Source organism: Sphaerodactylus townsendi, linkage group LG03 (genome assembly GCF_021028975.2).
Source record: "Sphaerodactylus townsendi isolate TG3544 linkage group LG03, MPM_Stown_v2.3, whole genome shotgun sequence".
Classification (NCBI taxonomy): domain Eukaryota; kingdom Metazoa; phylum Chordata; class Lepidosauria; order Squamata; family Sphaerodactylidae; genus Sphaerodactylus; species Sphaerodactylus townsendi.
In genome coordinates, this window is record NC_059427.1 from 30810599 (window position 1) to 30826525 (window position 15927).

A 15927-nucleotide genomic window follows, 5' to 3' on the forward strand; every position below is an offset into this window, starting at 1 on the left:
GCTCTTATCTGGTGAACTGGATTACTTTTCCGGCTCCTCCACATGTAGCCTGCTGGGTGACCTTGGGCCAGTCACAGTTCTCTATGAACGCTCTTAGCCCCACCTACCTGCCTAGCTGTCTGTTGAGGTGAGAGGAAGGAGTGGAGTTTGTAAGCCCCTTTGAGTATTCTTACAGGAAAGAAAGGGGGGGGGGGTATAAATCCAAACTCTTCTTCTTTGGGTCCCGAGTTGGGAGAAAAGCTGCGTCTTATGACTACTGCTGGGTATTATTATGCTAGTTTCAAAAATAGTGTAGTAAATAGCCAAAGGTAACTCCTATGATTACCAAGAGGTCATATAATTTCACAATATTCTGGGCCAATAAGAAAATATTTTTAAAACTGTAAATTTAAATATGACGAAGAAACTACCACGTCCACAAAAAAGTAGCACGAGGTCCCTCCGAGTATTAGCAGCCCAAATCACAAACTGCTAGTATTCAATCTGTGTTTATTCCAAGACTGAACAGCCCCAGCAACAAAAGCAGAAGATGAAACGTAAAATATAAAAACCAAACCTCATGCATTGCTATTTTTTTGCCAGAATTGGGGCTTTTGATCTTCAGAAAGTAGTTCACTTTCATCCAGAGTAAAAATAAAACATCCACTCAGTCACGTTGCAGCCTACCTGTGTACACCACTTTGCGCCTGACGGTTAAATTGACATGGCCTTGCTTGGCTGCCTGTTGCATAAGCTGCACCACAAGCTGATGCGACTTCCCCACCACTGGAGTCCCATCCACGCAGATCAACTCGTCCCCTGATCGCAGGCGGCCGTCAGCATCCGCAGCACCCAGTGGCACGATGTGACCAATGTAAATCTGTGGAAAACGTGTACGTGGGTGAGATCAAAGCTGCTCAGAAAAGGATTCAGCCATCCTGCCTAGTCAATGGTACTGAAGCAGGATCCTTTACTCCCAAGACCTCTTTTAACTAACTTGACCATGTAATATAGTCAACGGGAGTGCGTGTACAGCAATTAGCATCTAAAACATCTAAACCAAGAGCAGATTCAGCAACCAAGGACGGCAGCTACCACTGAACAGACTTGCACACCGAAGAGAAAGGGACAGAAGGAATTTGATGATGACAGAATCTAACCTAATGGAAGGATTAAGCGATACCCCAAATGTAAAACCAGACCAGTCCAGCGGTCCCCAGTGTGGGGCCTGCGGGCCTTTTCTGGTGCTCGTCAACACCTTTTCTGGTGCTCGCCAAGTGTTTTTAGAAAGTGGGCGGGGTCAGGGAGGGCTTTTGCCCACAAAGCTTCTGATTGACTCTTGAGGATTTGATTGGTGGTGCACTTTTTTTAAAAAAAAAATGCTGTTTTGGCAGCTGCTGCCACCACAGCACAAAGATCTCATTGTGTGCTGAAGTGAAACAGTCACCATCATTTTGTGGCTGGCTCTGCTGCTGAGGCGGCCATCTTGTGGCAGTCCTGCTGTAGCTGAGCCCACCACGCCGCGTCAGAATTCCAAACAGGCTTACAGGCTCAAAGAGGGTGGGGACCCCTGCCATAGCCTATATTCCCATGAAAGGAGGCATACAGAGAGCATTTATTGTCAGTGATAGAGAATGTTAGGATGCAAAACATCCTAAATACTATCATGGACACTTCTAATTAAAGAAACAGTGCTGGAAAAAAAACCCTCTCCTGGACAGCGAGTGCTGCCCGAGTCGATAATACTGAGCCAGACTGAGCGTGGGTCATCTTCATATGTTCATCTAAGTCTGAAAGAAGCATGCTCCAAATAATAGACCCACGAGGGCAAGCAGTTCTAGGATTTTGCTCCCTGGATCGTGAAAGGCCCTCTTCCAACCAAGCAATCTACTATTATTAATGGGGAGTTCTAGTCTGATTAAATTCCATGCTGTCTTCCTCCTTTGTCTCATGCTGTGTTATTTGAGCCGCCGAGTCCTGCTGAATGAGTCTGTGTTTATACAGCTAGACAGCTCAGGGGACTGGTAATGAGATCAGAAGCCCTGGCTCGAGTGTGACCTAGATCAGCAGCAGCCCAGAGTGGCTAACATCTGTTTAATGTTCTGGTCAGCAGCGGCTGCAAAACAGCTCAAGGGGCTCAGCTGGTAGACAGGGCTCTCTTCCCACATGAACTCGGAGCAACACTCTTAGTGCAGCTAAGTACTGCTTCTGATTTTTCTTTTCTTCGCCGGCCAGCGCAGTCATGACATTCCAGACAGGAAAAGGGATAACCCAGCAAAACCGATTGGACATTTCAAAAATACTCACCGGTTCTCCAGGCTCGTTGCCGCCAAGAATCCTGAATCCAAACCCAGTTTCCTTTCTCCATAGAAAGATATCCTGCTCTTGGTAATCTGGAACTGCAATAAGACAGAAGGAGGTGATTTCTAGCAATGGCTGGACACCTCATTTTTTTAGTGTCTTGCTCTTCAAATGGTAGGTTTAGGATATGAAAGCCTATTTTATGCTGGTTATCTACCTGTACTGAACAAGTTAATTACTGAAGTCTCAAAATGCATTACTATTTATTTCATAGTATTTAAAATGGCCCAGTTACTGCTCAGCTTCCAGAAGACGCAATCCTGCACAGATCTCTAGGTGTCACATGAGAAAGGCGGTACGTGACAGGCAACCTGCAGAAGCCATTCCATGCCCACACTTCACTGTTCACTGGGCTCTTCCCTTATTCCCTCGAGATACCAGGAAAAGGTTGTGGCAGAGAGATAAGGTCGGTGTCCATTTTGGAAGATGGCATAAGCAGGGCAGGAAGTTTCAAAAACTGCATTTGTTAGGCTAGAGCCAATAAAGAAAGGAAGGAAGGAAGGAAGGAAGGAAGGAAGGAAGGAAGGAAGGAAGGAAGGAAGGAAGGAAGGAAGGAAGGAAGGAAGGAAGGAAGAAGAGGAGGAGGAGGAAGAGGAAGAAGAAGAAGAGGAGGAAGGAAGGAAGGAAGGAAGGAAGGAAGGAAGGAAGGAAGGAAGGAAGGAAGGAAGGAAGGAAGGAAGGTGGTGCATTTTTATTTTTTGAACAGAAACATACCGTGTTTCCCCAAATATAAGACAGTGTCTTATATTAATTTTTGCTCCCAAAGATGCGCTATGTCTTATTTTCAGAGGATGTCTTATTTTTCTGTGTTCTGTTCATCGGGCATGCTTCCAAACAAAAACTTTGCTATGTCTTACTTTCGGGGGATGCCTTATATTTTGCACTTCAGCAAAACCTCTACTATGTCTTATTTTTCGGGGATGTCTTATATTAGGGGAAACAGGGTACCAGGGGCACAATATATTATATGGCTGCTTTAAAGGGAAGCAATCCTCAGACGCTTTGTGTGCCAGGGAGTCAGTCTATGCTTGTCCAGGTTTGTCTATAAGAGGGCTGTAGTGGCTGGGCTCTCTCTCTCTCTGTGCTACAGATCAAGCAATAGTTGTCAACAGCAAGAAAATATGCCTGTTGTTGCTGCATCTTACGGTTCAGTGAAAAAGCACTATCATCAGTGTGCGTGCGTGTGTGTGTGTGTGTGTGTGTGAGAGAGAGAGAGAGAGAGCATGTGCACCAGGGAGGAAAGGTAAAGGCCACTACACTAAGGCACTTCCATGCTTCTGATGTGTTTTCCCAACTGTGGAATGTCTCAGCACTTCCCTCAGAAGTGCTTACCTGTCTATGAAAAGCAACAGAGGAAGAACAAATCCTTAGGTTATGGCAGAGGGAAGGGGTGAGAGCCTAAAAATAAACTAGCAGCCTATTTGTTCCTCTGCAAAAAAAGAGAGAGAGTTGCCAGTGCTAAAACGGGGTGGACAGAATCCGCCAGGGGAAAGCTAAATTCTGGGCAAAGACTCTTTTGGATCTGTGGCTTTGGAGACACTTCTTTAGTCGTACTGTGATTTTCCTCCAATATCACTTGATGCAACCAGCCCCAACTGCATGGGGCGTTTTATTCGTTTGCATAAGACCTTTAAATGAGACTTGCCGCCTAGAAATATTGAAGTGCCTGTCAAGATGTGGTGCTTATCCTTACAGATTCACAGTAATCTGATACTAGACGCGGGGGTTTTCATTTTAGGTGGCAGTTGACTGCAAATCAACTGTTTGCACGGCACTACAGTATCAGAATTTCATCAGCGTTCGCATCAGCACTAAAGCACCCTTATTAGAAATGATGAGTAAATAAAACTTTTTTGGGGGGGGGGGTTGTCATTAGGCAAATGAGGGTCTGTCAGAGAGCACGGCTCCATCAGCAGCGCAGCGCAGCTGATTTTTTCCGTGAGACGGGAGAGGAGAACAAATCACAGGGCCGTCTGACGAAAGGGCTGCTGTACTAATTAACATCTGCAGAGCATCATTTCTTATCGTCAGCATCATTTCTGCTGACAGTGCTATAAATAGCTGGCGCAACAGGGCACAACTCGTAGCAAAACATCTCATGTCGAAAGTCCAATGTAATAGGACTGGGAGATTCTGCCTTTTACATGCTGAAGGCTGCGTCAAAAGGCTCTTGCATCGTATTGTCTGAGGCTTTCGTGGCCAAAATCAACCGGCTGGTCTGGGTTTTCTGGGCTGCAGGTCGTGGCCTGGTCGTTTTTGCTGCTAATGTTCTGCCTGCATCTATGGCTGGCTTCTTCAGAGGTATGTCACAGTGAAATGTGATCATATCTAGCCATGGCAGACCTCTGAAGATGCCAGCCATAGATGCAGGCAAAATGTTAGGAGCAAAAACGACCAAACCACGCCCACAACAGCCAGCTCTTGCATAGGTTCCACGCCTGACGGTGTCTACTCTCTCCACTCCCCATACACAACTTATTTTGGCCATCGAAAGGACGTTATACACCCTCACAAAAGTGTTCCATCTGTTTCCATTATCTGCGTTGTACTTTCCATACTGCTGCCAGTATATGAACTCTAAATAGTTATAGTGCAGCACTGAATATTTGGCTGTGGTCATTTTTAGACAGTGGCGAAGCTCCAAGGGGATGGGTGGGTGGTGCGCCGTGCACCGGGCGCACGCCTGGGGGGTGTGTGGAAATTGCCCCCAGGCCCCTCCCCTTTCCCCCTCCCCCCTCCCCGGCGCCCCCTTTCCACACGTACCTTAGTTCCTTTACTTTTTGAGAACTTTTTCAGGCTGCAAAAGGCCTGTTCACAGTAAAAACGCCCTGAGGAACTACAGTTCCCAGGAGACCTTGGGGCTCACAAGGTCTGGGAAGTACAGTTCCCAGCAGGCTGTTTTTACTGAGAACAGGGCTTTTGCAGCCTGAAAAAGTTGAGAAAAAGGAAAGGAACTGTGGGAAGGGGGTGCACCGCAGGGGGGGGCGCCGCGGGGGGGGGGGCGCTGCGGGGGGGATATAAAATGCATACCGGGTGCAGTTTGGCCCAGCTACACCTCTATTTTTAGAGTAAAAAAAACTGGCCAGGGAGCAGGCTGAAATGTTCCTTGCAAGGAATCCTTGATTAGACCTTCTTTTTTTTGCAGCGGCAATTTCCTCTCCACAGGTGTTGTTGCTCGGTACCATTTTCCTCTTTCCTGGCTTTGCCTAACCCCATGGTGGCGAACCTTTGGCACTCCAGATGTTATGGACTACAATTCCCATCAGCCCCTGCCAGCATAGCCAATTGGCCATGCTGGCAGGGGCTGATGGGAATTGTAGTCCATAACATCTGGAGTGCCAAAGGTTCGCCATCACTGGCCTAACCTATATGACCATGCCAGATGGCTCATTAAGGTTGAAGGCAAGGCTTGCTGATCACACATTCCAAGTGGAAAACACTTAAGGCCCCCGTTTGTAGCTCCCCGCCTGAGAAATGGCAGGAGAGGCTTGTTTGTTTGTCCTTTGCAGCTAACAATCCCTTTTGGTGATAAGAAACACCCTTTTAAATATGGTGTGATTAATTCACTAACAATAGAATGAATTCATGTTTGTTTTTTCCCCCCATAGATCCTGCTAGCTTTTCATTTGGGGAGGAGAAAAGAGAAATGAGGGCTCTCCTCTGAGCACCACAAAAGCTACACTGGGGACCGTGGGCCTTTGCATGGACAAAACCCACGGGGAACAGGGGTTGTGGTAAAGAGGGGAGTTGAGCAGGTCCAAGCGATAGATCCGGCTGGATCCAACCCCCTGCTCATGATTTACAATGGTATATTTGTAAGCCTCTTTAGCAGAAAAGTTCATACTGAGATGTCAGGGCACGCTGGATTAACCCGTGAGCCATAAATGTCAGTCACAAGATAGAATAAATGTGGATTTCTGCCACATGGCAGGTGCAAGAAAAAAAATCGCTGCGTGGCAGAAAACGATTCTGTGAATCCGCTCTCCTCTAAGTCTCAACAGTTCAGCCAAAGTCAACAGCATGAATTTTTTTAAAAAAGCAGAATATTTCTAATGGAATAGTCAGCTTTATTCAGCATACGTGTTGTATCATTTATTTTTGTAATAAATGCAAGATAGGATAGGCTGAGAACACTGTCTTACTGTGCAATCCCAAGACCTTATGCGCGGGCAGAGCTTACCACAGATTTTCCCAGTGGTCGGACCTTGTGTCTGGAAAATATTTTCTGGGAAATCATTCCACGCACTTTCCCCCCCTTGTTTTGATTCCCCTCCCCCTTCCTTGTCTCTTCAGTTGCATTTGCTCTACTGATACTACTGTTGAAAATATATGATTCCTGATGGTGGTGAGATGTCATCGGTGATGCATAACTCCCCCTTTTTTTTCTTTAGACCTCCGTTTCTACTATTGAGAACTACCAAACCAAAATGGAAGCCAAAACAACTCTGGGAGGAACCTCAAGGAACAGAAACACATCCACCACCACCCCCAATCACATTTTCTGACTAAACACACAATCATTACTGCTGCAACCCCTTGTCAATTTCCTCCTGTGAAAACAGCTTCTCCTGTCAATTTCAGTTGCTCCTGGGCAAAGCGTATCTTCATCTTAAGGATACATCTCTAATTCAAGTTGAAATTGACAGAGTTGATGAAATGGACCTGACTTGTGTCTGTGCCCTAACGTTACATTGCTAATGCAATAAGACAAAGAGGATTTTTTTAAAAAAAATCCTTTCCAAAATAGAGGGCAAGGGGCAGGATAAAATGGCTGAAGAGGAGTTGTGTGACTTGGTGGGACTGAGACTGTTTCAACATGATTGCTTGCTCAAGGGAAGCTGGATCGGAAATGGATTGGAAAAAATCCTCCAGAACGACGGGGAAATTGTGTAGAATTCAAAAGAAAAAAACACAGTATTTGGCAGCAAGATATGTTGTAACTGGTTCATGTGGAAAAGGCTTTACTCCAATTGAAGCCTATTCATTTCAATGGGCTCAAGTAACTCTGCATAGGATTGTGCAGTTAGTTGCCTAGGGAGAAGAGACAAAACCAAGAGACAACCCAATACTAAATAGTCAGATAAACCAACAAAGAAACTAGTTGCCTCCAGTCACCAGGCAAGTTGTCCACAACTGCTATTCAGTGCACAAATCTTCAAATGTAATTAGCAAAAAAGTTTCAGATTATATTACTCATGATTTTTAAATGCAAAATGAATGGCTCCAATTAAATAATATTGAACGAACAATTCAGGGTTCATTTAATATTGTTAATGGTAGCACTAGAGATTTTGTTATATTTCTGTGTGAACTTATTCATGATGCATAACTAAGAAACAATTCTTCAACAGACTAGATGCCAGTAACTTCTATTTTTCTTTTTAAAAAAGATTTTTTTATTTACCTGATCAGAAATTATTTACTTCCTCCGAGTCCCACAAAGAGAGCCAACGTGAAATTTGAAAGCAACGGAAACATGTATCAAGTGTGTGCATTTACAATAAAATGAAACTGATAATTGCTCCAAAGAGGAATTTTTGTAACTAAATCAGGTGAGTGATTTCTTTGCAGCAAGATGCTAGCGCATTAGGAACCCTGTCAAACATGTGATGTGATATTTCTCAGCTCTGTTACCTGAATCATGTCAAGGGCAGCATTTATCCCTTAACTTTAACCACTCTAGGGCCGTTTCCGCACGGCGGCGGAAACGGCGAGGTTGGCGCATTGCGCGCCGACCTGAAGACGCTGGGACCGTCCGCATGGACGGTCCTTGAAGCAGCTGGGCAGCCGGTGCCGCGGAGCGCCGGCACCCAGCCGACCCGGCCTGTCCCCTGGCCTCCGGCGCGTCGCCGAGGCCTGGGGACACGCCCCCCTGGCCCTGCGCGCCTGAAGCAGGCGCGCGGGGTCAGGGGCGTGTCCCCAGGCCTCGGCTGACGCGCCAACCGGAGAAGGTGAGTGCCGGGTGAGGGAGGCGGCATGAAGCCGCTGCCGTTCGCTCGGCAGCGGCTTCATGCCGGCGTTTCCCCAAAAAGAGCGCTGGGAAGCGCTCTGGGGAAACGCCGCCTTCAGGCCGGCCGGGCGGCGCGAGGGCGGCACGGCTGCATTGCAGCTGCGCCCCCCGTGCGAATGGCGGCCTGGAGACGGTGTTTTTACCGTCTCCAGGCCGCCATGAATTGCCCGTGCAGAAACGGCCTAGGGAAACCTCAGATAAAGCAGCCAAAAGGCATAAGGAGGAACTCTAGAGCACGTGTTTTGGGATTTTGCTATTATTAGTTCCTCCTTGATCAAGGGGGAAATGGTTGAAGCCTTCAAAGGGACATACCCACTACCATCCAGAGTCTGCGATAAGGGATGGTTTAAGGCTCTGCACAGAATGAAAACACACAAAGTATCTGGTATTTTAAGTGTACTGTTATTACATTATGATTTTCATTCTGTATTTTTGGTAGATTTTATGATGGGTCACTTCGGAGGTGCCTTGCAACGAGAAGTACCAACAAACGATAAACTGGTCCAGCATAAGGAATTTGCATGGTGCACACAAGGACTCCGAATCTTCCCAGATCACTCTTTTGTCTGACAGCCGTTTCAGATCCTGGGCTAGCTCACTGTTGGGGTTGTGGGACCATTGTGGAACCACGGGTTCTGGGTGGAGAGAAGGGGGGGGGGGATTTCTCCCTTTTGTCTGTTCCATGAACAGAACCTCTTCAGATATTTGCTTCTGTCTTTCCAAGAATGGGGTCACAATGATCCCATTCCAGCACTAAAATAAACCTTAAGGAAGCATCATTCAGATTCAGTCAGGCCAATATACTTAAGGGACATAGAGAAGTAGAGCTTAGCACAGGTACAAAGGTGTGTACGAAGTGACTTCTTAACAGGTATATTGGACACTTGGTTCAAATCACCGTACCTGCATGTACAAACCATCCTGTACATGGCAACTGCATACTCTCTGCTGGGTGATGTAGAGGTGAATAATTCCATAATGTCTCCCTGGAAAACTCTGGTACCTTTTCAGCAGGACATTGTCACACTGCCCATGGAAATCTGGTTGATCTGTCTAAAATGGTCCTACAATCACCCACATCAGATGTGTGGATGAAATGAAGCAACATCCAAAATGTGCCTCCGCTGCTGATATTTACAGCTGCCCCACTGCCACCCCAGCTAATGAAATTGAGAGAGTTTATATCCGAATTTTCAAGGTTCAGTGGACTGCTGATTATATTTCACATCAAGCAGGTGCGATGCTGCTTGCACTGAGTTCACTATTCAGTCTGCATCAAAAGGGGCTAGTTGAGATTTCTAGGCTGCTATCCCTTTTCAGTGACTCACCATTGAAGTCCATTTAAGTAGAGAGTACAAAATGAATGCACAGAGAGACAGAGCAGGAACAAAAGGAAGCTGGTCTGCTTACTTCATTCTGTAATGTTTTACAGCCATCAACTCCTTTTTCTTTTCTTTTCTTTTCTTTTTTGCATCCATTCTCATTTTAACTGATCAGTGTTTCAGGAGCTATTTTCTCTCTCTTTAAAACTTACAGGTATTTACGCACTGAGTGATAACTCAACAGCCTTCTAAATACAATTACAGAATAATAAGGTGATCAACGTGATGGAAGTCTGTAAGTGGAATCGGCTCAACTGCCTGAAGGACACCGGCTTACAAAGGCTGCACTACTTTACAGAAGGACAACTTAGACTATACCAGTGATGGTGAACCTTTTCGAGACCGAGTGCCCAAACTGCAACCCAAAACCCACTTATTTATCGCAAAGTGCCAGCATGGCAATTTAACCTGAATACTGAGGTTTTAGTTTAGAAAAAATGGTTGACTCCAAGGCGTGCATTACTCGGGAGTAAGTTTGGTGGTAGTCGATGGCTTTGCTTTGAAGCAACCGTTCAATGCTTCAAATGCGTGAATCACAACCCTAGGAGGGTTTAGAAGCAAGCCCCATTGCCAGCAACCGAGCTTACTCCCAAGTAAAGGATTGCGCTTTAGTTCTGCCCATGAAAATCTGTGGGTTTAGCAACACTTAACAGGGTTACCTACACATCATGCCTGGCGGCCCAGGCCAGCCAAGATGTGTGTGTGGGGGGACGATTTTCTACCCTCCCCACATGATGAACTCTGCGCGTGTGTGCCCACAGAGAGGGCTCTGAGTGCCACCTCTGGCACCCGTGCCATAGGTTCGCCACCACTAGACTATATGAAAAGCTGGATGAAAATCTGTTTGAACTCTGCCACTCTCTCCAATGTGAAATAGATGGGATCCTAAGCTAAATGGCCTTTGTCATTGACTTCAGTCCATCACAGCACAAGAAGCCGCAGGTGGGCAGCAAAGGATTCCCTCCTATGTCTCATGTAGGAGCTCAGGCCAAGCCACTTAAGCATATAATCATATGCAGCTTTGTCAGACAAAAGCATAATAGGGTCTGCTGAGAACTGCAGTATAGATTTTTTTTTCCCCCTCAGCATCTTCTAGCATCAACTTGTTTGCCCACTTTACAATGTCGCCTTCAGTAGCAAAAGTTTGTCATGATGTTTCCTTTTAATTTTTAAAACAAATATATTTCTCGCTGCAACACATGTCTGCTCCGTTCAAATGTGCATTAGGCGGAGAAGATATGCCCTAGCATAGGGATATACCCTATTACTGTCACACTCGTAAGACTCCAAAAAGATTATTTAGAGCTCTTTAGAGCTGCTTTTGGAGCTCGGTCTCAGGAGAGATTTGTTCTTTGTGGCAAAGAGGGCAGGCTCGTTTTATGCCGGTTGCAGCAGCCATTTGGAAAGACTTCATTCATTAAGGTGTACTTTGCCGTAAGGGAGGGGACGTTTGCAAGGTTACCGGGCACTCTGCGTTTCTGCAGGCTGTTTAGGGTATGGTGTGCTTAGTCACTTGTTCCATTTATGTTCATGATTCAATTCATGCATTTCCATATAAGTCTTGGAATCTTTTTTTTTTTTTTACTGATTTGCCTTATGTGATATAAACTTTCCACTGATTTGAATTTGATTGCTTCAGCCTATGGTTAGAAACGCTTAATGCTAAATTTAATTTAAAATAGTCTGCTCAACCAAAAACAAAACAAACAAATAGCATGTGCAGCAGCCCCATGGTATACTGCCGCGAGGACGTTAGACCCATGCAGTAGAAGAGAACATAAAGAGGAAAGCTCTCATTCCTCTGCTGTTTCGTGAAAGTGGACATCGCTTAACAGTGCACGTTGAATACAAAGAGATATTAAGAGAAAAGAGGAGGGTGAGACACAAACACTGCACATGCGTAACACATATCACTACACAAACAAAACTGAAACAAAAATCTTTTTAGTACCTTTTGCACTGGTTGATATTATTGAGGAGCATCAACTACTGGCCAGATGGCTCTCCAAACCGGAATCCTGTGACCTTCCTTTCTGGAAGAGACTGTTTTACAAGCTTAGGGGGTACCGCTGTGAAATGATCCCAGATCTACAAGGCTATCCAAGTTCAGTCACTGGTGGACAATTTGGATGATACTGCACGTGACTAGGCCTGGCAATGTGTGACTCTGTGTGTGTGTGTGTGTGTGTGTGTGTGTGTGTGTGTGTGTGTGTGTGTGTGTGTAAAATGCCATCCAGTCACAGCTGACTTAGACAACCCTATAGGGCATAGGTGTCAAACCTGCGGCCCTCCAGATGTTATGGACTACAGATCCCATCATCCCCTGCCGGCATCATGCTGGCAGGGGATGATGGGAACTGTAGTCCATAACATCTGGAGGGGCGCAAGTTTGACACCTGTGCTGTAGGGTTTTCAAGGCAAGGGACATTCGGAGACGGTTTTGCTATCTGCCTGCCTCCTCGTGGGCTGAGAGAGTTCTGAGAGAACTGTGACTGGCTCAAAGTCATCCAGCAGGCTTCGCTTGGAGGAGTGGGGAATCAAACTGGGTTCCCTGCTCTTAAACCCTATACCCCACTGGCTCTCTTTTATGTGACTGTGAGATTTCTGGAAATGTGTGTGGAGGCGGAACTAGCAGAACAGCCCCATGAACCAGAAGGCTTTTGTGAAGGGTGTTTCAAAAATAAAGCCATTTATATATTATTCCCAATTTGACTTTATTCCCTGCAGGGTGTATTGTAATTCTTTGTTCCATCAAATTGTAAATCAGTGTTTGAAGACTGATTAGTAAAATTAAGAATAAATCGTAGCATACTTTAATCAAACCCAGCCTAAATATAATCAAAACATGTTTTGACTATGGATCTTAATGGTGTGGACATTATATATTTCTGATACTTAAATCTCTTTCTGCTGTTATCAGACATGGGGAATAATTCCAAGACCCTTGGGGTAATCCACAACTGCTCACTCTTTTCAAGGACTTCATTGCAAAAGTAATAAAAAGAGTTTTGGACAGATAATGAAGAAAATGATACCAGATAACTACAGGTAAATTGATTATCATGGCTTACAAAACACAACCAGAACTTTCTTTTTTTGCTAGAAATGGTCTCTGCTTCAGTGCTGGACTGTTCACAGTTATGCAAAGCATGTCAAGTCTTCATAACTCCTCATGCTTTATCTCTCCTCCCCGCTCATGCCATGGCAGTCGTCCCCAACTCACAAACACTACACAAGATGGACAACGAGACACACAGAGAAGTTCTCCGCTCATCCTTACATTCTCCAAAATTCGTGGAACTGATTTCTCTCTCTCTTTCACCCTTGCTCAGTCCAGTCGCAGGCGAAGGTGACATAGCTGTGGATATTAATTTTAACATTTTGCAAAGCTTTAATCGATGTTGTTGTCTTGCTTGTTCAGTTCAATTAAGGCTGCAGATGCAAACGATTAGGGCAAAGACCTACCTGCTCGGTCAGACCCGTACCTACTAGCGACAGCTAGGATTAGACTACTTTATCAGAATGTAACACGCATCATTGAAAATACGTTCAAATTGGGAAGTGAGAAAGGAAATCACCATGGAATATTTGCTGCCATCGCAAAAGAGCTCCCAGGGTTTTGCAAACACACAATTCTTATCTGGCGGATTAAAGAGCAAAATCTATACACACAAGAAAATTATACTGAAAACATTTGAATACGATGTTGTGCGATAACATAACTTGCAAAACATAAGGTGACCGATAGCAGCATTAGGTTAGGAAACAATCTTGTTCACACATCCTTTGAATATCTGCTTCAATAATGGTGGGTATCAGAGCCCAATGTCTTTCGTTCATTTTTTTTCTATATGCTAATACCTGTGCATATAAAATAGTGCAAAACAAAAATGCTTTGGTATCAGTGTTCGTTTCCCACATTGATAGATACATTGGATAATGGCTGTGGGCATGAGTGTCAGAAATATATGCTTTGACTCCCTGGCCCCTCTTAGGAAGCAAGTCTGTCCAGAAGTAAGTTCCATATTATTCAATGTTGTGAGGAAAACATCCACGGAATTGCAGCCCTTGTAGCATTTTTTTAAAAAAATGAGCATTGTGAGAGAGTCCCTAAATATCTACAGAACAAAACTGTCTTGCTTGGCAACAGCAAAGAAAAACTGGCAAAGCGTTTATTGTTCAAGTTCTGTTAACCCCAGAGAATCATACATCTATGAAGGACCAAATAAATCTAAAGAACTTGCCATTCTACTCTTCCAGGAGTATTTCCACATTTAAAACATACTTAACCTTTGGTGTACCTTAAGGACACCTTTTGCTGACTCAAGACTCCAAGTTGATGACAAACCAAAAAACAAATACACCCATTTGGCCTCTTAGATCAGGAAGCAGTGAAAAAGTGCACAGACTTTTACAGCCTAGGTTCCTAACCCTTTTTTACCACCATTTTGCTTGGCAACCCATTTCCCTAAAACTGTACCCCCATATTAGCAAACCCATTTTTTTCGTACACCCCAAAATGCTTCGGCACCTGTCTCTGGGTGTACGGATATCCCAGGTTGGGAACCAGTGACCTTGGATAAACAAGACAGCAATATAGTCCACATTTTTGCACCTTTAGCAAAACCAGCTTGGAATGATTACATCTATCTGCAGCGCTGCAGACAGGAGAACGAAATCCAGTGTGGCATTTGAGTAGAACCTCAGGATGAACCTGGATAGAGGTCTCTTATTAATAACCATATTTCTGGATCTATTTACCTAGGCTGATAACATGTTGAACACAACCTGCTGAGGCTAAAATAGGCACACTGATTCCCGGTAATAATCGAAACCTTCTTTCTTAAATATAAGACAATCAATATGTAATAATTTAACTGGACATACATTTTCTCTGGCTTGAACAAACCAGTAGAAGGTTCACAGCTGTCCTCTGAACCTCTTCTTTCCAGTCTCAGAATGCCAAGACACAGAACATTCTAAAGAAGTAATTCCTGAGGGCCATTGCGTTGTCTGATGCAGCAATGCAGTGTCTGTGTGTTTGGGTGTGTGAATGCACACACGTGTCTTGTGGAGCTTTCAAGACTGAAATCACCATTGCTCATACACCTTTTGGCTTGGATCCTATATCATCAGCAGGTAGAGTGGAGTGGAGTTGCCCATTGTCCCTTTTCACTGTGCCTCCCAATTCTGTTCTGTTCCACAGGGGAGAAGTAGAAAAATTAATGGAAACCCCTCTCACTCCAACACCACCAGAAAGGAAATGCACTTCCAATGTTGGGCGTGAATTGTAACATTCAGGCATATTCTCCCTGTTCCCCGTTCATTATAATCTTCATGATTTCAGTCACAACCACGATGAGGAATGTATTGTCGAAGGCTTTCACGGCCGGAATCACTTGGGTGCTGTGTGGTTTCCGGGCTGTATGGCCGTGTTCTAGCAGCATTCTCTCCTGACGTTTCGCCTGCATCTGTGGCTGGCATCTTCAGAGGATCCTCAGAACTAGATCCTCTGAAGATGCCAGAACTAGATCCTCTGAAGATGCCAGCCACAGATGCAGGCGAAACGTCAGGAGAGAATGCTGCTAGAACACGGCCATACAGCCCGGAAACCACACAGCACCCACACGATGAGGAATGTTTTTATTCTTGTATTTCTTTGTTTTTTTGTATTTCTTGTGGCATATTTAAGAATGGCCTGTGTTAACTGTGGCTGGACTGGACTCTCAGTAACTGATTGATCTTATGGTTTTCAATAGGGACACATTATGACAAGGTTTATGATCCATTACAATGCCAAGCACAAAGGATCTACTCTTGTAAACCTCTGTCAAACTATGCCCACACTACCTAGAACGCTTAACTCAGACTGATAGAGACAGGACTACCTGAAACCTTTTGAAAGTTTCATTGCAAGGCTTATTTGCAAGCTATAAGAACCTGGTTTAGAAGAACCTGGTGAAGAAGAAGAAGAAGAAGAAGAAGAAGAAGAAGAAGAAGAAGAAGAAGAAGAAGAAGAAGAAGAAGAAGAAGAAGAAGAAGAAGAAGAAGAAGAAGAAGAAGAAGAGGAGGAGGAGGAGGAGGAGGAGGAGGAGGAGGAGGAGGAGGAGGAGTTTGGATTTATATCCCCTTTTTCTCTCCTGTAGGAGACTCAAAGGGGCTTACAATCTCCTTGCCCTTCCACCCTCACAACAA

At 44.9% G+C, this 15927-nt stretch overlaps 1 protein-coding gene across 1 annotated transcript in view; it reads right to left on the bottom strand.

Annotated features, from left to right (window-relative positions):
- The window catches only part of MAGI1 (membrane associated guanylate kinase, WW and PDZ domain containing 1), a 635687-nt gene that overhangs the window by 31416 nt on the left and 588344 nt on the right, over nt 1-15927 (bottom strand). Inside the window, 3 exon segments of the mRNA XM_048488400.1 lie at nt 667-859; nt 2287-2378; nt 13013-13090. Of these exon segments, the coding sequence (XP_048344357.1) occupies nt 667-859; nt 2287-2378; nt 13013-13090 (363 nt within the window).